Genomic DNA, 20116 nt, shown 5'->3' on the forward strand with positions numbered 1-20116 from the left:
CTTGGCCCATATCCCTCTATACCCATCTTACCCATGTAACTGTCCAAATGCTTTTTAAAAGACAAAATTGTACCCGCCTCTACTACTGCCTCTGGCAGCTCGTTCCAGACACTCACCACCCTTTGAGTGAAAAAATTGCCCCTCTGGACCCTTTTGTATCTCTCCCCTCTCACCTTAAATCTGTGCCCCCTCGTTATAGACTCCCCTACCTTTGGGAAAAGATTTTGACTATCGACCTTATCTATGCCCCTCATTATTTTATAGACTTCTATAAGATCACCCCTTAACCTCCTACTCTCCAGGGAAAAAAGTCCCAGTCTGTCTAACCTCTCCCTGTAAGTCAAACCATCAAGTCCCGGTAGCATCCTAGTAAATCTTTTCTGCACTCTTTCTAGTTTAATAATATCCTTTCTATAATAGGGTGACCAGAACTGTACACAGTACTCCAAGTGTGGCCTCACCAATGCCCTGTACAACTTCAACAAGACATCCCAACTCCTGCATTCAATGTTCTGACCAATGAAACCAAGCATGCCGAATGCCTTCTTCACCACCCTATCCACCTGTGACTCCACTTTCAAGGAGCTATGAATCTGTACTCCCAGATCTCTTTGTTCTATAACTCTCCCCAACGCCCTACCATTAACGGAGTAGGTCCTGGCCCGATTCGATCTACCAAAATGCATCACCTCACATTTATCTAAATTAAACTCCATCTGCCATTCATCGGCCCACTGGCCCAATTGATCAAGATCCCGTTGCAATCCCAGATAACCTTCTTCACTGTCCACAATGCCACCAATCTTGGTGTCATCTGCAAACTTACTAACCATGCCTCCTAAATTCTCATCCAAATCATTAATATAAATAACAAAATAACAGCGGACCCAGCACCGATCCCTGAGGCACACCGCTGGACACAGGCATCCAGTTTGAAAAACAACCCTCTACAACCACCCTCTGTCTTCTGTCGTCAAGCCAATTTTGTATCCAATTGGCTACCTCACCTTGGATCCCATGAGATTTAACCTTATGTAACAACCTACCATGCGGTACCTTGTCAAAGGCTTTGCTGAAGTCCATGTAGACCACGTCTACTGCACAGCCCTCATCTATCTTCTTGGTTACCCCTTCAAAAAACTCAATCAAATTCGTGAGACATGATTTTCCTCTCACAAAACCATGCTGACTGTTCCTAATTAGTCCCTGCCTCTCCAAATGCCTGTAGATCCTGTCCCTCAGAATACCCTCTAACAACTTACCCACTACAGATGTCAGGCTCACTGGTCTGTAGTTCCCAGGCTTTTCCCTGCCGCCCTTCTTAAACAAAGGCACAACATTTGCTACCCTCCAATCTTCAGGCACCTCACCTGTAGCTGTCGATGATTCAAATATCTCTGCTAGGGGACCCGCAATTTCCTCCCTAACCTCCCATAACGTCCTGGGATACATTTCATCAGGTCCCGGAGATTTATCTACCTTGATGCGCGTTAAGACTTCCAGCACCTCCCTCTCTGTAATATGTACACTCCTCAAGACATCACTATTTATTTCCCCAAGTTCCCTAACATCCATGCCTTTCTCAACCGTAAATACCGATGTGAAATATTCATTCAGGATCTCACCCATTTCTTGTGGTTCCGCACATAGATGACCTTGTTGAACCTTAAGAGGCCCTACTCTCTCCCTAGTTACCCTTTTGCCCTTTATGTATTTGTAGAAGCTCTTTGGATTCACCTTTGCCTGATCTGCCAAAGCAATCTCATATCCCCTTTTTGCCCTCCTGATTTCTCTCTTAACTCTACTCCGGCAATCTCTATACTCTTCAAGGGATCCACTTGATCCCAGCTGCCTATGCATGTCATATGCCTCCTTCTTCTTTTTGACTAGGGCCTCAATCTCCCGAGTCATCCAAGGTTCCCTACTTCTACCAGCCTTGCCCTTCACTTTATAAGGAATGTGCTTACCCTGAACCCTGGTTAACACACTTTTGAAAGCCTCCCACTTACCAGACGTCCCTTTGCCTGCCAACAGACTCTCCCAATCAACTTCTGAAAGTTCCTGTCTAATACCATCAAAATTGGCCTTTCCCCAATTTAGAATTTTAACTTTTGGGCCAGACCTATCATTCTCCATAGCTATCTTAAAACTAATGGAATTATGATCACTGGTCCCAAAGTGATCCCTCACCAACACTTCTGTCACCTGTCCTTCCTTATTTCCCAAGAGGAGGTCAAGTTTTGCCCCCTCTCTAGTCGGGCCATCCACATACTGAATGAGAAATTCCTCCTGAATACACTCAACAAATTTCTCTCCATCCAAGCCCCTAATGCTATGGCTGTCCCAGTCAATGTTGGGAAAGTTAAAGTCCCCTACTATTACCACCCTATTTTTCTTGCAGCTGTCTGTAATCTCCTTACATATTTGCTCCTCAATTTCCCGTTGACTATTTGGGGGTCTGTAGTACAATCCTATCAAAGTGATCTCTCCCTTCTTATTTTTCAGTTCTACCCATATAGACTCAGTGGGCGAACCCTCGGATATATCCCCTCTCACTACTGCCGTGATGTTCTCCCTAATCAAGAACGCAACTCCCCCTCCTCTCTTGTTAGAGGTAATTGTAGAAAAGGAAAAAATTGTCAAAACTCAAGGTGGGCAAGTCACCCGATCCTGATACCCAAGGCGGTTGAAAGAGGTCAGAGAGGAAATAAATGCTCTGACTTCAATTTTTCAATTCACCATAAATATGTAAATTGTGTAGTGGGAAGGGGAGTGGCCAATCATAGTACCATAGTAGGGACAGCACAGGAGGTGGCCATTCAGCCCATCGTGCCTGTGTCAGCTCTTTGGAAGAGCTATCCAATTAATCCCACTCCCCTGCTCTTTCCCCACAGCCCTGTAAATTTTCTCCTTTCAAGTATTTATCCAATTCCCTTTTAACAGTTACTATTGAATCTGCTTCCACCACCCTTTCAGGTAGTGCATGAAGGAAGTGAACCAATTTGGGTTTTAGTGATAATGGGGTAAGTTTCATGGTGACATCTGAATTCACAAACTATAGGGTGCTTGTCCAGAACCAGAACCACTACATTACTGTACCCTAATCAAAACATAGTAGTTATGGTACTGGTCTAGTAACTCAAATGAGTTGACAAAAAAAATCCAGTTTCAGCTCCAGCTATATGCAGTGGCACTAAAGCAATGAGTGTTGTTGTGGCTACGCCTATCGAGGCGAATCGATGACTATTTTAATATAATGCTGACAAGCCTCATCAGGAAAGTACTCAGTCTCTACCCTCCTCTTGTAGCTAAGCTTCTGGTCACTGGTCAGTGGTGACTCCCAAGATGTTGATGGTGGGGACCGTTGATGTTGAAGGTCAAGGGGAGGTGGTTGGGTTTTTTCTTGTTTGAAATGGACATTACTAGACACTTGTGGTGTGAATATTATCTGCCACTTGTCAGCCTAAACCTAGATGTTACCCAGGTCCTGCTGTATAGGCTGGCATAGCTTGCTTCATTATCAGAGGAGTTGTGAGTGGAGCTGGACATTGTGAAATCATTAGCAAACAACTCCACTGCTGATGATGCAGGGAAGGTAACTGATGAAGCAGTTGAAGACGATTGGGCTGAGGACACGTTCCCGAAGAATGTCTGCAGTAATCTGGGCTATAATGACTGGCCTCTGACAACCACAACCATCTTCCTTTCTATTGGGCATGTCTCCAGCCACTGAAGGGTTTTCCCTTTGACCCCCACTGACCTCAGTATTGCTCAGCTTTTTGGTTCCATATATGTTTGAATGCTGACTTGATGTTGAGGCCAGCTGCTCTTCTCTTCTGGCATTCAGCTCTTGCGTCCATGTCCGGATCAAGGCTGTGACAAGATCTGAAGCTGTGCGATTCTAGCGGAGCTCGAACTGAGTGTCAGCAAACCAGTTGTTGATGAGTAGGTGTCACTCGATGACACTATTGATGACTCCTTCCATCACTTTACTAATGATTGGGAGGAAGTTGATAGGGCGGTAATTGGCTGGACTAGATTTATCCTGGTTTTTGGGCAATCTTTCACATTGTCAGGTAGATATCAGTGTCATATCTGTACTTGGCAAAGGGAATGGCTAGCTCTGGTGCACAGATCATCAGCACTACAGCGGTTATTGTCAGGGCCCATAGCCTTTGCTGTGTCCAGTGCACTGGTAGCTTCTTAATATCACATGGAGTGAACTGAATTGGCTGGATACTGGCATCTATGATGGTGGAGACCTTGGAAGAAGGCTCAGCACTTTTGGCCAAAGACACTTGCAAACACTTTAACCTCATCTCTTGCACTTGTGCTGGGCTCCACCATGGTTGAAGATGGGGAAGTTCATGTAGCCTCCTGCCCCTGTTAGTTGCCTGGTTGTCCACCATCATTCTCGATTGGATGTGGTAGTGCTACAATGCTTTGCTCTGATCTGTTAGTTGTGGGATCGCTTACCTCTGTTGATAGCCTGCTGCCTTTGGTGTTTAGCATTCAGATAGCCCAGCGTGGTACCTTTACTAGGTTTGTACCTCATTCTAAGCTATGGCTGGTGCAGCTCCTGCCATGACCTTCTACACTTCACATTAAAAAGGGTTGGTCTCCTGGCTTGATGGTGATGAAGGAATGAGGGACGTGCCAGGCCATGAGATTACATATTGTGCTCAGATACAATTCTGCTGCTGCTGCTGCTGATGGCGCACAGCACCTCATGAATGCCGAGTTTTGGGCTGCTACATCTGTCCTTAGTCTGTCCCACTGAGCACAGTGGTAGTGCCACACTAGAGACATGACTTTGTCTTCACAAAGACTTTGTGTTGGTCACTTCCACCAATGCTACCATGGGCGGATGTGTCTATGACAGATAGGACAACGAGGATGAGGTCAAGTAGCTTACTTCCTTATGTCTGTTTCCTCACTGCATGACGCAGACCCATTCTGTTTCCTCACTGCATGACGCAGACCCCTCCAGGCCAACTCAGTCAGTGGTGGCACTACTGAGCCATTCTTTGAGGTGATGTTGAAATCCCCCACCCATTTTGTGCCCTTGATTATAGGATGAAAGAAATTCCAGATAGCTGAACAACAGAAAAGCGGAAGAAAAATAAAATAAAATGTAAGCACACTATCAAGAAGATAAAAATCTTAATTGTTGTACAATATCCACTTATATACAAAACTTTAGTTCACAACTAAAAAAAAAATGTTACTAAATAACAACCCATTAATAATAACTAGGTAAATATATTTTGAACCTTTACTAGAAAATGTTCAAACTCTGAACAATACAAACCGAACTACGTTGATGCAAATTGAAATAGAGTAGCTATTTTCATATTTCCTATTTCCACCCTCGACAAACTGCACAGTCTGAATCCTCTCCCATACAAAGTCGTGGACATCTATCACCCTGTCCTCTCTCAGTTCCACTCGATCTCTGTGTTCCAGCGAATTGGCTTCAAGATTCCTGTCAACTCCCTCCATAGTTTACCCATTGGATTTGGGTAATTTTTAATCTTTCTAGCCATACACCCCAGCCCATACCCTCTGTGCCTTTGACTTCAGACTACTGCTTTTTCACTGCCTCTTCCACTCCACCACCTGGGGCTGTCCTTTCTGGAACACTCGTCCAAAACCATTTTGCATTGTTACCCCTCTCCTATTCTTCAAAAGCCTCTAAAAAACCTGTCTCTTGGACAGTGTCTTCAGTCGCCCATAAAATTCAAGATGTAATGGTAAATCTGTATAAAACCTTAGAAAGACCACAGTTGGAGTACCTTGTGCAGTTTTGGGCTCCACACTGTGGGAAGGATATTGAGGCAAGAGAGGTAGTACAATGCGGATTCACTAGGACGCTGCTTGGTATGAGGAAATACAAATTCTGAGACAAACTTGAAAAACTGGGACTGTTTTCCTTAGAACAAAGGAAATGATGGGGTGATTTGATAGTAGTTTGAAATTATGAAGGGATGGGCGGGGTAGATAACAACAAACCTGAAACATTAACACTGTTTCTGATGCTGCCTGACCTGCTGAGTGTTTCAGCATTTTCTGTTTTTATTTCAGATTTCCAGCATCCTCAGTGTATTTTACTTTTGTTTTAGATACCAACAGGTCTTTCAGTAGTTATGGGGTCAAAAACACAGGGAGAAAGACATGATTAAATGTAAGAGATTTAAGGCAGAGAGCAGGAGAAACATTTTTTTTTATACAGAGGGTTGTGAGGCTGTGGAACGCACTACTGGATTTAGTGATTGAAGCAGAGACCATGTAATAGGAACATTGGAACTTATGAACAGGAGTAAGCCCTCGAGCCTGTTCCATCATTCTATTAGATCATGGCTGATCTGTACCTCAATTTCGTATCCCTCGTTACCCTTACCTAACAAAAATCTATTGATCTCAGTCTTGAAAATTTCAATTATCCCAGCATCCACAGCCTTTTGGGGGGGGAGGGGGGGGAAAGAGAGTTTCAGATTTCCACTACCCTATGTGTGAAAAAGCGATTCCTGATTTCACTCCTGAATGACCTAGCTCTAATTGTAAGATTACGTCCCTTGCTCTGGATTCTCCCCAGAGGAAATAGTTTCTCTGTATATACCTTATCGAATCCCTTTATCATTTCAAACTCCACCTCGATTGGACCACCTCAATCTGCACAGGCGCTGGTCCCACTGCTAAATTTGTAGGTTTGTATTTTTTTGTCCCGGGTAAGTTGGGCTTATTTCCTTCAGAAAAGACACTTCAGCAGAGTGACCAAATTGCAGATTCCAAAACTAGAAAAAGCATACTGATTCAGGCAATTTAAAAAAATATTTGTTTGTGGGATGTGGCAGCATTGAGTAAGGCAGTATTTATTAACTATCCCTAGATGATCTGAGGGAATTAAGAGTCAACCACATAGTGTGGGACTGGAGTCGCTCGTAGCCCAGACCAAGTTGGGGTGGTAGGTTGTCTTCCCTGAAAGACATTAGTGAGCCACTCGCATTTTCACAACAATCCGCCAAATTTCATGGTCATTTTCAGGTGCCACCCCACAAATTACCAGATTTACTGAATTGAATTTTACAACTAGGCATAGTGGAATTTAAACTTAAACTCCGGGTTGCTAGACTAGTACCACTAGATTACCGTACCAAGAGTTCAAACAGCGAGCGAGACGTTAAGAAATAAGCAAGTTGGGAGTACGAAGGGATGTCAGGCAGGACTTTATTCTTAAAACAAAGGGTAAGAGGCTTGTGAAAGGCTACTAAAAGTAAATAGTTCTAAATAGGTCCAAGGGGCAATTAGGTACATTTGGGAGAGACAAAGGATTTAGGGTTGTAGTGAGAAAGCGAACAGGTGGAGTTGAGATCAACCGTAAAGCTGGGCCAAATGGCTTTTATTGTATCTGTTCCTAAAAATTCTTATGAATTTGAAGGTATATCATCATCCAAAGCATGGTGAAGAGCTCTTGATGATAGTATTCTATAGTGCCAACAAAGCCTTTGCGCTCATGCCATCTGATGAGCTAGCTGCTACATCTATAAACAAAAAACTAAAATCCCTGACAGTTGGTTGGAACAAAATGCCTGAACTTTTTGGCATTTCTCCATACCTGTGGTGATGGAGCCACTTTGTTCTGTTTCTGTTTTAGCTTCTCTTCGATCTTTAGCCGTAATGTGCTCAGCACAAGCTCCACAACACCGGGCGAGCACTGGGTGACCTTGCGAACTATGTCATCGGGGATGTAGAAGTTGAGTCTGTTGAAAACTTTCCTGCATTAAGAATTAAAAATCGTAAGTTTTCAAATACGCAATCAACGCCACAGATGTTCATAGCTAAGATTAGTACAGAGCCTGAAAATGAGACTTCCTCTTCCATGGAGTCTCACTCTGCTTCTCTTTTGCTTCACATTAGATCTTTAGCATCGATGTGGCGTTTGGACGTTACAGTTATAGTGTAAATGCATCTTAAGAGTATGCAAGAGAATTGTCTTTTAGGGCTCCGTGTGGAGCTTCTTTAGATCACAGTTTCTTAGAAGCTTTACTAATGATTAATCATCCTCCTTATGAAATTTAAATAAAAGGCCATGACGATATAAATTATACATGGCCCATTGGAGAAATGGGCTTGATGGGCCAAATGACCGTTTCCCATTCTACACTTATTTTCTTATCGTAGGACAAATCGTTTACCTTTTAGTCTCGTGTCTAACAGTGTATAATTATGAGTGGTTTTGATGGCGTAAAAAAGGAGAAACTGTTTCTACTGGCAGGAGGGTTGGTAACCAGAGGACACAGATTTAAGATAATTGGCAAAAGAACCAAATGAGGAGAAATGTTTTTATGCAGCGAGTCTGGAATGCACTGCCTAAAAGGGTGGTGGAAGCGGATTTAAAAGTAACCTTCAAAAGGGAATTGGATACATACTTCATTCTGTGCTGTATGATTCTACTGCAGCCACATGATGCCAGGCGGAGCTGCTATATACTATTGATCTGCTTGGATACAGATGCTTGGGAATTGAAAAGGATGATGTTAGAGATTAAGATTGAGAAATAGTGAGGAAACCATTTTACATGAAAGAATCACTTATGTTAGGTACCATTTTAGATTCTGTAGTTAAATAGAATTAAAGACTCCAAAAGTAAATAACAGTACAAGATCTGGAAAAGAGACACTTCCGAAGGCCAGCTGGCTCATGTTTACATTTAGATTCACTTTACCACTCTAAACTGGAGACACAACATCGTTGTTTTGGTGGCATGGCGCCTTGTGTCATGCTGATCCTAAAACACCGATGTTTTTCTGCACAACTCGAGACATCAGAATGGAGATTGTGAGGGGGCAGAGGGTTAAGTAATGCAGGTGCCTATTGATTAGGGCAGCTGAGAAAACAGTATAAATGAAGTGAGATCATAATCATAGGTTGGGAGCTAAAGAAGTAAGACATGTATTTATCTACAGTGACTGATGTAATCTCAATGTTGGCCATGAGTACATTCAGGTTTTTTGTTTATTCGTTCATGTGGGCGTCGCTGGCAAGGCCAGCATTTATTGCCTATCCCTAATTGCCCTTGAGAAGGTGGTGGTGAGCCGCCTTCTTGAACTGCTGCAGTCAGTGTGATGAAGGTTCTCCCACAGAACTGTTAAGAAGGGAGTTCCAGGATTTTGACCCAGCAACAATGAAGGAACGGCGATATATTTCCAAGTCAGGATGGTGTGTGACTTGGAGGGGAATGTGCAGGTGGTGTTGTTCCTATGTGCCTGCTGCCCTTGTCCTTCTAATGTAAGGAGTCTTACAACACCAGGTTATAGTCCAACAGCTTTATTTGAAATCACAAGCTTTCGGAGTTTACCTCCTTCGTCAGGTGACGAAGGAGGTAAACTCCGAAAGCTTGTGATTTCAAATAAAGCTGTTGGACTATAACCTGGTGTTGTAAGACTCCTTACCTTTGTCCACCCCAGTCCATCACCGACATCTCCACATCTTGTCCTTCTAGGTGGTCGAGGTTGCGGGTTTGGAAGGTGCTGTTGAAGAAGCCTTGGCGAGTTGCTGCAGTGCATCCTGTAGATGGTACACACTGCAGCCACGGTACGCCGGTGGTGAAGGGAGTGAATGTTTAGGGTGGTGGATGGGGCGCCAATCAAGCAGGTTGCTTTGTCCTGATGGTGTCGAGCTTCTTGAGTGTTGGAGCTGCACTCATCCAGGCAAGTGGAGAGTATTCCATCACACTCCTGATTTGTGCTTTGTAGATGGTGGAAAGGCTTTGGGGAGTCAGGAGGTGAGTCACTCGCTGCAGAATACCCAGCCTCTGACCTGCTCTTGTAGCCACAGTATTTATGTGGCTGATCCAGTTAGGTTTCTGGTCAATGGTGACCCCCAGGATGTTGATGATGGGGATTCAGTGATGGTAATGCCATTGAATGTCAAGGAGAGGTGGTTAGACTCTCTCTTGTTGGAGATGGTCTTTGCCTGGCACTTGTCTGGCACGAATGTTACTTGCCACTTATCAGCCCATGCGGGCAGGGATTGCATCATTATCTGAGGGGTTATGAATGGAACTGAACACTGTGCAATCATCAGCAAACATCCCCATTTCTGACCTTATGATGGAGGGAAGGTCATTGATCAAGCAGCTGAAGATGGTTGGGCCTAGGAAACTGCCCTGAGGAACTCCTGCAGCAACGGCTCACATGGAGAAAAACACCAGCTCAGACTTGATGCGCTGAATGGCCTGCCACCTCTTTGACCAAGCTTTGGTCAACCCTCCTAATATTTCCTTTTATGTTTCGGTATCCATTTTTTGTCTGATTACGCCTCTGTGGAGTGTCTACATTAAAGGCGCTATATAAATGCAAGATGTTGCTGTTGTAGCATTCTATGAACTTTTCATTACTCCACAGAATAGTGGATAAATGAAACAAACTCCCAACAAAACCAGTTAGTAACATATCAATTCTTATATTATGCTATGTACTCCAGCATAGGAACAGGAGTAGGCCATTCAGCCCCTCGTGCCTGCTCCGCCATTTGATAAGATCATGGCTGATCTGTGATCTAACTCCATATACCTGCCTTTGGCCAAAAAGCTATCTATCTCACATTTAAATTTGGCAATTGAGCTAGTATCAATTGCCGTTTGCAGAAGAGAGTTCCAAACTTCTACCACCCTTTGTGTGTAGAAATGTTTTCTAATCTCGCTCCTGAAAGTTCTGGCTCTAATTTTTAGACTGTGCCCCCTACTCCTAAAATCCCCAACCAGTGGAAATAGTTTCTCTCTATCCACCCTATCCGTTCCCCTTAATATCTTATAAACTTCGATCAGATCACCCCTTAACCTTCGAAACTCCAGAGAATACAACCCCAATTTCTGTAATCTCTCCTCGTAACTTAACCCTTGAAGTCTGGGTATCATTCCAGTAAACCTACGCTGCACTCCCTCCAAAGCCAATATGTCCTTCCGAAGGTGCGGTGCCCAGAACTGCTCACAGTACTCCAGGTGCGGTCCAACCAGGGTTTTGTATAGCTGCAGCATAACTTCTGCCCCCTTGTACTCTAGTCCTCTAGATATAAAGGCCAGCATTCCATTAGCCTTATTGATTATTTTCTGCACCTGTTCATGACACTTCAATGATCTCTGTACCTGAACCCCTAAGTCCCTTTGGACATCCACTGTTTTTAACTTTTTACCATTTAGAAAGTACCCTGTTCTATCCTTTTTTGATCCAAAGTGGATGACCTCACATTTGGATACATTGAATTCCATTTGCCACAGTTTTGCCCATTCACCTAATCTATCAGTATCGCTTTGTAATTTTATGTTTTCATCTACACTGCTTACAATGCCATCAATCTTTGTGTCATCGGCAAACTTAGATATGAGACTTTCTATGCCTTCATCTAAGTCGTTAATAAATATTGTGAATAATTGAGGCCCCAAGACAGATCCCTGCGGGACTCCACTAGTCACAACCTGCCAATGTGAGTACCTACCCATTATCCCTACTCTCTGTCGCCTTTCGCTTACCCAACTTCCTAACCAAGTCCGTACTTCTCCCTCGATTCCATGGGCTTCTATCTTAGCTAACAGTCTCTTATGTGGGACTTCATCAAATGCCTTCTGGAAGTCCCTATAAATAACATCCAATGACATTCCGCTGCCCACTACTTTAGTCATCTCTTCAAAAAATTCAATCAGGTTTGTCAGGCACGACCTACCTTTCACAAATCCATGCTGGCTCTCTCTGATTAACTGAAAATTCTTGAGGTGTTCAGTCACCCTTATCCTTAATTATAGACTCCAGCATTTTCCCCACAACAGATGTTAGGCTAACTGGTCTATAATTCCCCGGTTTCCCCCTCTATCCTTTCTTAAAAAGCGGAGTGACATGTGCAATTTTCCAATCTAGAGGGACAGTTCCTGAATCTAGAGAACTTTGAAAGATTATAGTTAGGGCATCTGCAATGTGCTCACCTACTTGCTTTAAAACCCTGGGATGGAAACCATCTGGTCCTGGGGATTTGTCACTCTTTAGTGCTATTATTTTCTTCATTACTGTTGCTTTACTTATGTTAATTTTATTGAGTCCCTTTCCCCGATTTAATATTAGTTTTCTTGGGATTTCCGGCATGCTATCCTCTTTTTCGATTGTAAATACTGACGCAAAGTAATTGTTCAACATGTCCGCCATTTCCCCATTGTGAACCACAATATCCCCCCTTTCAGTTTTTAAGGGGCCAACACTGCTCCTGACCACCCACTTTTTCCTAATATAACTGTAAAAGTTCTTCGTATTGGTTTTGATATCCCTTGAGAGTTTCTTTTCATACTCTCTTTATGTAGCTCTTACTATCTGTTTTGAGACCCTTTGTTGATCTTTGTATCTTTCCCATTCGCCAGGATTTGTGCCATTTTTTGCCTTTTTGTATGCCCTTTCTTTATGTCTTATCCTGTCCCTTACCTCTTTCGTTGTCCACGGCTGTTTTTTTTGGCAAGTAGAGTTCTTGCCCCTCGGGTATAAACCGATTCTGTATCACGTTAAATGTTTCTTTAAACATTTCCCACTGATCATCAGTCGTTTTACCCATTAACAGATTTGCCCAGTTTACTGCGGACAGTCTCTGTCTCATCCCATTGAAGTCGGCCTTGCCCAAGTCTAGAATCTTAGCAGCTGATTCACTTTTTTCCCTTTCAAACATTACATTGAACTCGATCATGTTATGATTGCTATTGGATAGATTTTCGTGCACAGTTAAGCTTTTAACTAAATCTGGTTCATTACTCATTACTAAATCTAGTAGGGCTTGCCCCCTTGTTGCCTCTAGGACATACTGCTGTAGAAAACTATCCTGAACACACTCAAGAAATTCACTACCTTTCTGACAGTTGCTTGTCTGCTTTTCCCAATCTATGTGAAGGTTAAAGTCCCCCATTAAGACCACTATGCCTCTGTTACACACTTGTCTAATCTCTGCATTTATACAATCTAGCACCTCAGAGCTGCCACCAAGGGTTCTATACTGAAGGGATTCGCAAAATTTCACATGTTCCCCCCACCCCGAAGATTTATTGGAGTTATTAAAGAAACCCTGGTGTGACTGTTTTAAAAAATCCAAGGTCTCTCAAAATGGCTGCAGTCAGACACATGGCCAAGGACCGGCAGATTTGAAATTGCATTTTTCAACAACTTGGCAGGTTTCGTGTCTAGACAGGTTTCTTTAAACAATGCAGCTGCTTTCTAGCCCTGAGGCAAGCTATCAACATGGCTGGCCAACACATCAAAATTCGAGCAGGAAGTGATCGCAGGACAAAAGGTGAACCATCAAGGTACATTCGGAACAATGGTAAAGCAGTTAGCATACAGATCGATACAGGAAACGGCCATAATGTAAATGGGCCAGAGATGGGGTCCTTTGTCTTACGTTTCGTGCTTAAATCAAACAATGAAGCAAGCTGATAAGGTATGAAAAAACCTGTTACCAAGAGGGTATAACTGAAGCTGCCCAGTATATTTCTGGGTAGTGGAGTAGCTGCTCTCTTCGCCTCTTGGCCCTATCCTGTCTGTCTGCTAGCAACTAAGAAGGAAGCCATCCAGTAAACCTCGCAACCACATGTCGACGGCAGCAGCAGGCACAGGGGCCAGGCCTTTTTCATCTGTTTCACCGGTGAGCATTAATTTTCTGGCTGCCACAAGACAACCTAGCATAAGTGTAAGGTTGGGGGTTAAGGGATATTGCTAAACTTGTGATTTTAGAATTTTCCCTCGATGTGTCTGTTTCTTTCAACCCGATAAGTGTAAGACTGTATTACATCCATAGCGATTTCTTTATCTTCTGTATTATACTGTTTACCTTGTAGTTTTAGTTTTCTTATTAATAAACATTGGTTTTCCTTGTACCAATCCACTGGTCTGTTTGTCTGTCTTTGTTACCACTCGATAAGTCCTCAGCTCAGAATCAGGAAGGGGTAAGCGATTCGCAACCGCACTGCGGGCAGGGCAGCTCAGGAAAAACATAACTGGCTGACCTATTATAAGCCCGAGAAACAGTAAAAAAAGAAACCCCTTACAGAAATGGCGAGTCAGGCAGGAGCTGAGGCGAAAGTGTGTAACAAGACAGACAGTGGTGCGGAGGAGGAATCCGCAATGGAGATAAGGTTGTCTGCCTATGTGTGCGGCAAGGTAAATATCGCGAAAAAGTGGGTGGGCGATATGTTAAAGGCCGAGCGTCCCATAGATGCAGCCGTCCAGTGGACAGCAAGTAAACAGTATAAGAAAAGTATTGAGAAGGCGGTCTGGCTCTTGTGTTTTAAAAAGCAGGTCTTTGTACTGGACCGTGCTGTAGCAGTACAAGCAGCCAAGATTAAACAGTTGACCCTAGAGCTGCAGGAAAAGACAGCAGCCGAAGAGCAAGGGTTAGCAGCGCTCCAGGCAATTAGCCAGGAAAGGGCGCAGATGGCAAGGGACCACCAGGCAAAGGTAGAGCGCCTGGAATACCAGATCGCTGAGCTCAAAAGTAGCGCTAGAGGTAGAATGGAACACCTGGAATACCAGGTCAGAGAGGCGAGAGGCAGTGAGGTTAGGTTAATGGATAAGATCCACAGCCTCACACAAGAATTAAAAGAGCAGGAGGAGAAAGTAGGCGAGGTAAAGGCAGCATATAAGCTGGCCTGCGCCCAGGGGTTTGAGGACGCAGATCATCGCCCCTGCAGGCAAGAAATAGAACGTTTGGGCATGGCCTTAGCGAGGGCGAAGGGCATGGTATGCCTCCTTAGCCCGAAGGCGGGACCAGTCGGATTTTACCGGCAACCCAAGCAGGGAAGTCCCACAGGCAGCTCCCAGAACGACACTGGTTAGGGAACCAGAGGCTTCACGGCCACCACCCATAGCCCCGAGTTTTCAGGAGGTCTGGCAGCAAGGGGGGGTGGAGGATGAAGCATTAGGGGAGACCCAGCAATTCCTGGTAGATAGACCAGGACCGGGACCAGTGTACCCCCTCCGACAACGGAGGTACGGCCCGCCCGCCGATGGCGAGGACCTAGGGGCCATCCAGAACCAGTTTGTAGTGCCGCATGGCACCCCACAGCTCAGGGCCATGGTTAGCCATATCCCTAAGCTTACAGTGAGGGGAGACCCCTCTTTACACTTCCGTGAGATAGAGCAGGCAGCGTGCGTTAATGACTGCGATGAAGCAGAACAAGCAAAAATGCTGCTGTTTTCTCTGGGGGGTGACCTCCTCCAAACCTTATCAGATGAGTGCAAAAGGGGGCAGAAAGATTACGAGGAGTTAATGGATGAGATATTGGAGGCCATGGGACTAAATGATGGGAGTCCGTTCGCCCGGGTGGGAAAAACGGTACAGCTTCCTGGGGAGTCCCCACAGGCTTTCGCAGACAGGCTGTGGCCAGTCTACCGGAGCGCATGCCCGGGAATGCCAGGGCGGACACTCCTGAACAGAGATCAATTAGCCCACTGGCTCCGCTGTCTCATGACAAACTGCCTGCCCCAAATTCGAACACGAGCTGCGGCTTGGTTTGACCCCCGTAGCCCCCAGACCACCGAGGAAACGGTGATCCGCCAGCTCACGATAGCATTTAAAAATATCAGGGGTATCGAGACGCCCCAACCCAAGGGGAAAGTCCACGAGGTTAAACCAGGGGCCCAGCATAAAAGGGAATGGCACCAGGAAGGGAATAGTCCCGTCCAGGCTAAGTTAAACTGCTTTGGGTGCGGGAAGAACGGCCACTGGCGGAAAGATTGTAAAAACCCCTGGAAGGATACTAAGGGAAAGAATCCCACCGCCCCAGCCCAAAAGGCAGCGATAAGGGAGGCAGAGACAGGAATTGCCCCCGCTGCCATGGAGTCATTTTTTGAGGCCATGCGATCTTTTATGGCCAGCCAGGGAAGAATAGCAGCCACTACTGGTGTGGTCGCTCCCTCAGCCCCCCCTAACAATGCCCCGCTATGACTAAAGCCCGCACAGCCTGTCTACCTGTGTGCTCTCAGGTATGATGGATGGAAAAGACCGCTCGTGCAGATGGAGGTAGAGAAGGTTAAAGGGACTTATCTGCTGGATACGGGGGCATCATGCACCGTGATCCACGCAGCTAATCCCACCACCTCACCTCTGTCTAGCGGAGTTCCATACGTTCTATCGGGGTTCACCGGTAAGGAACAGGTGGGAGCCTTCTCCAAGCCGCTCTCAGTCCGCCTGGGCCCACTCCAAACCAAGTGGACGTGTGTCCTGGCGAGGTGGGAAGCGGAGGGAGGAAAGGGGATCCTAGGGGCCGACTTCATCGTGGGCCACGGGATCCTCGTGGATCTCCGCAACCATTGCCTTTGGGGAGCCGACACGGGTGAGGAGAATGGCGTGGTAGTTATCCCAGGAAAAGAAGGGAAGGGAACCCTGTGTACTGTGAAGCCGAAAGGAGGTTATGACCTCGGGCTCATGGTAGAGGGTGTCCCGGAGGAATTTAAAGCAGTCGTGCAGGCTCGCGTGGCTGCGTTCGCCACGCACAAACACGACTGTGGGAGGGTCACCGGGTTTGAGGTCAGGGTAGACGGAGACCCCATGGCCCGGCCCCAGAAGCAGTATAACTTTCCTAGAGAAGCAGAGCCCGATATGGAGATGGCCATATCCTCGTTGGTGCAGCAGGGAGTGCTGAGGCCCATAGCCACTCATGTTAATTCTCCGCTTTGGCCGGTCAAGAAACCGGACAATTCATGGAGAGCCACGGTGGACTATCGGGTGCTCATCAGCAATATCCCCGCGTGCGCCCCCACAGTGGCAGCAGTTGCCGACCTCATCGGAAGCATTCCAGCATCCGCGACTACGTTCACGGTGCTGGATATTTCGAATGGGTTTTGGTCGATCCCCTTAAGGAGGGAAGACCAGTATAAGTTCGCTTTTACTTTTAAGGGGCAACAGTATACTTGGAACTGTTTGCCGCAAGGTTTTCATAACAGCCCTAGCATCTTTCACCAGTGCATGGCGAGTAGTTTAAAGGAATTTAGCCAGCCCAGGCAATTGGTGCAGTATGTAGACGACCTGCTCTTGTTTACCGACTCAGTCGGGGAGCATGGCCCGCTACTGGCCGAATTGCTGGAGCTGTTGCAGAGGAAAGGTTTTAAAGTGAACCCTAGGAAAGCGCAGATCGGCCAGCAGGAGGTGAAATTCCTGGGCCTGACCGTCCGCACAGGGGAAAGAGCCATAGACAAGGCTAGGAGGGAAGCGGTCCAAGAGCTACCAGTCCCCAGTACTGTGGAGGCGAAAAAGCAGGCAGCTGGGATCCAACCCGAGGTTAGAAATCCCCAGCTCCCAGCAGGTCACAGCTCACAGGCAGTACCTGCAGGGGCAGTTGCATGTATCAGGGGAGGAGTCACCCAGACCCCTGTCCAAACCAATCCCCCTCTCTTCTGGGACTCAGGTGGGGAGGAGGAGGAGCCCGAGGCAGGTAGCCCCGCCCCCGACCTAGGTTTTGAACCTGGAGAGGAAGACTCTCAGCAACAGGCAGCAAACAGCAGGGGGTTGCCTGTCCCCAGCTCAGACTTGGGAAGGGAGGAGCCACAGGGGAAAAGTCCCCAGCCAGCGAGGGCTGCGACCCACAGCAAGGGTCTGCTCGCCAGGGTAGCCCCACCAACAGCACTTCCGAGGAGGTCCCCTCGGACACCCCAGCCTAGGAAGGCATGGTCGCCGGCTCCCCAGTTTAAAAGGGCTGCCTCCCGTGCTAAAGTTAAGTCGAAAGACAAAGGTCCTCAGCCAGCAGTCGCGGGCTGTGAGGGACCGGAAGTAAAGCTCAGTACAGCCAAGCCGCAGGGAGCAGCCTGCAGCAGTCCTGACAGAATTTGAGCTGGCCGCTCGGAGACGGGCGGCGGATGTATATAACTTTAGCAGTTAAGTTTGTAGTTTTAAGTTAAGATGTATAGGTTTATTATAAGGTGTGGAACCGTAATGTAATTTTAAGATGGAACCGTTCCAGTGTTGTCTACGTGAGCCGAGGTCCAGGGACCCGCTCACACTTCACCCAAGCCAGGCAGCCTGTATGGGGCCCGGCCAGATGTTTTTATCTCTTACAGGGAATGTTCGGAGGCGTGATCCTGCTCGCCCTGTCTGGGCTGAGCCTCGCGAGAAGGAGCGACACAGAGGACCACCACATCTTCGGATGAGCCCTCTTAAAGGAGATGTTAAATTTTATCAGTTTGATTTTTCAGACGGTGACAGAACCAGACTATACACCCACGAGCTTTTGGACGGGATTGGGAGACAAAGAAGGGGTGTTTTTTAACGATGTCTTAACTGGTTTTAACACGGGGTCTTCTGTCATCAACAGCTTAGATGACATCGAGCTGCGGACCCAGATTAATGGTTTAAAAATGCAATTTAAGCCGGTGTACAGGGTGGAGAACATTGGTGTCATTCAGGGGGGTGCACACGTTCGTTTCACAGCGGTCCCGCCCTACGTCATAAAGTGGGAGCATGGTATGACGGGTACTGACCTCTCGGGGTGCCAGAGCCGGGGATCACACATAATCCTGTGTCCCCAGCACTTGAACGCCTATTCAAAACCGCAGTGCGGGTTCAGAGCTGCTGACGCGAAGCCTATAAACTGCACCATGGAAGCCATGGCACAAGGCCATGTTCCCCCACAAGTGGCGTATATAGGAGGTGGGACATATTGCATCACCACAGCAGCGTCTCACTACCAGCATGGTCAGCACAGCTGGTGTGCGGTGAGTGACAGCAGTTTCTGCTTTAAACCCGAGGCAGAAGTTCAAGTGGCACAGATACGAATTGTCCCCATCCCTGAACCATCCACTGTTCACCTCACTGTGAAAGAGAATTTCACCAACCTCCAAAAGTATGTAGCCCACTTTGGCTATCAGATCCCCCCTCTCCCAGAACACCTCGTTAAATTATTAAAAGCAGTAGGGGTGTCCCAAAAACACTTTTACACGCTGGAACAGAAGACTGTCCAGATAGGGGCCGATATTCTGAGTATTACGACCCCACCCTGGTGGGACATCTTTGAGAATATAGAGGTCCCCTCCTGGATTCGTCTGGCATCACACGTGCTAGTAATCTGTCAGCTCGGGATCGTCCTCTACCTGGTTTGCGTCCAGTGTAGGAATAGGGGTCTCGAGGTAGTAGTTAGAACACAAAGGGTATGGAAGGACCAGTATGCTCGGGTAGACGAAACACCCGTGTGAGTTCGGGGACGCATCCCTTGCGAGCGATGGCAGCCTGCTTCATTATTTTAATAAAGATGGTCCCTTCCGTTTGTTGTTTTCAATAAAGTAATGTTTACGTTTTGATGTTATTTTGAATAAAGATTGTTCATTGTTGTGTTGTATAGTATGCGAAATACTGTTTCATCCCAAGTGGTGCAGGGGTATTTGGACGCCTCCGTGCTGGGATTGTTGTAATTCAACCTTGTTTTCTATCCGAATGCCTGCCATACACTGGGGTTCTCTCCAAGTAAGGGAATGTATGTGTCGAGGGATTAGGGATAGGTAAATAAAGGGGAAGGTTGTTTGCGACAGTCAGAAATCTTTGCTCACCTTGCATGGACACTTCAAGCAAGTTTAAGTATCCACAGGGGGGAGTGAAGGGATTCGCAAAATTTCACATGTTCCCCCCACCCCGAAGATTTATTGGAGTTATTAAAGAAACCCTGGTGTGACTGTTTTAAAAAATCCAAGGTCTCTCAAAATGGCTGCAGTCAGACACATGGCCAAGGACCGGCAGATTTGAAATTGCATTTTTCAACAACTTGGCAGGTTTCGTGTCTAGACAGGTTTCTTTAAACAATGCAGCTGCTTTCTAGCCCTGAGGCAAGCTATCAACATGGCTGGCCAACACATCAAAATTCGAGCAGGAAGTGATCGCAGGACAAAAGGTGAACCATCAAGGTACATTCGGAACAATGGTAAAGCAGTTAGCATACAGATCGATACAGGAAACGGCCATAATGTCAATGGGCCAGAGATGGGGTCCTTTGTCTTACGTTTCGTGCTTAAATCAAACAATGAAGCAAGCTGATAAGGTATGAAAAAACCTGTTACCAAGAGGGTATAACTGAAGCTGCCCAGTATATTTCTGGGTAGTGGAGTAGCTG

The 20116-nt window shown here is 46.2% G+C and overlaps 1 protein-coding gene across 2 annotated transcripts in view; it reads right to left on the minus strand.

The window, feature by feature from the left end:
- Window positions 1–20116, minus strand: part of LOC137317207 (sperm flagellar protein 1-like) — a 103682-nt gene that overhangs the window by 46705 nt on the left and 36861 nt on the right. For both annotated transcript variants that reach the window (XM_067980757.1, XM_067980736.1), the window contains one exon: window positions 7616–7775. In XM_067980757.1, the coding sequence (XP_067836858.1) occupies window positions 7616–7775 (160 nt within the window). The remainder of the gene's footprint in view (window positions 1–7615; window positions 7776–20116) is intronic.

Source organism: Heptranchias perlo, chromosome 1, assembly GCF_035084215.1.
Source record: "Heptranchias perlo isolate sHepPer1 chromosome 1, sHepPer1.hap1, whole genome shotgun sequence".
Lineage (NCBI taxonomy): Eukaryota > Metazoa > Chordata > Chondrichthyes > Hexanchiformes > Hexanchidae > Heptranchias > Heptranchias perlo.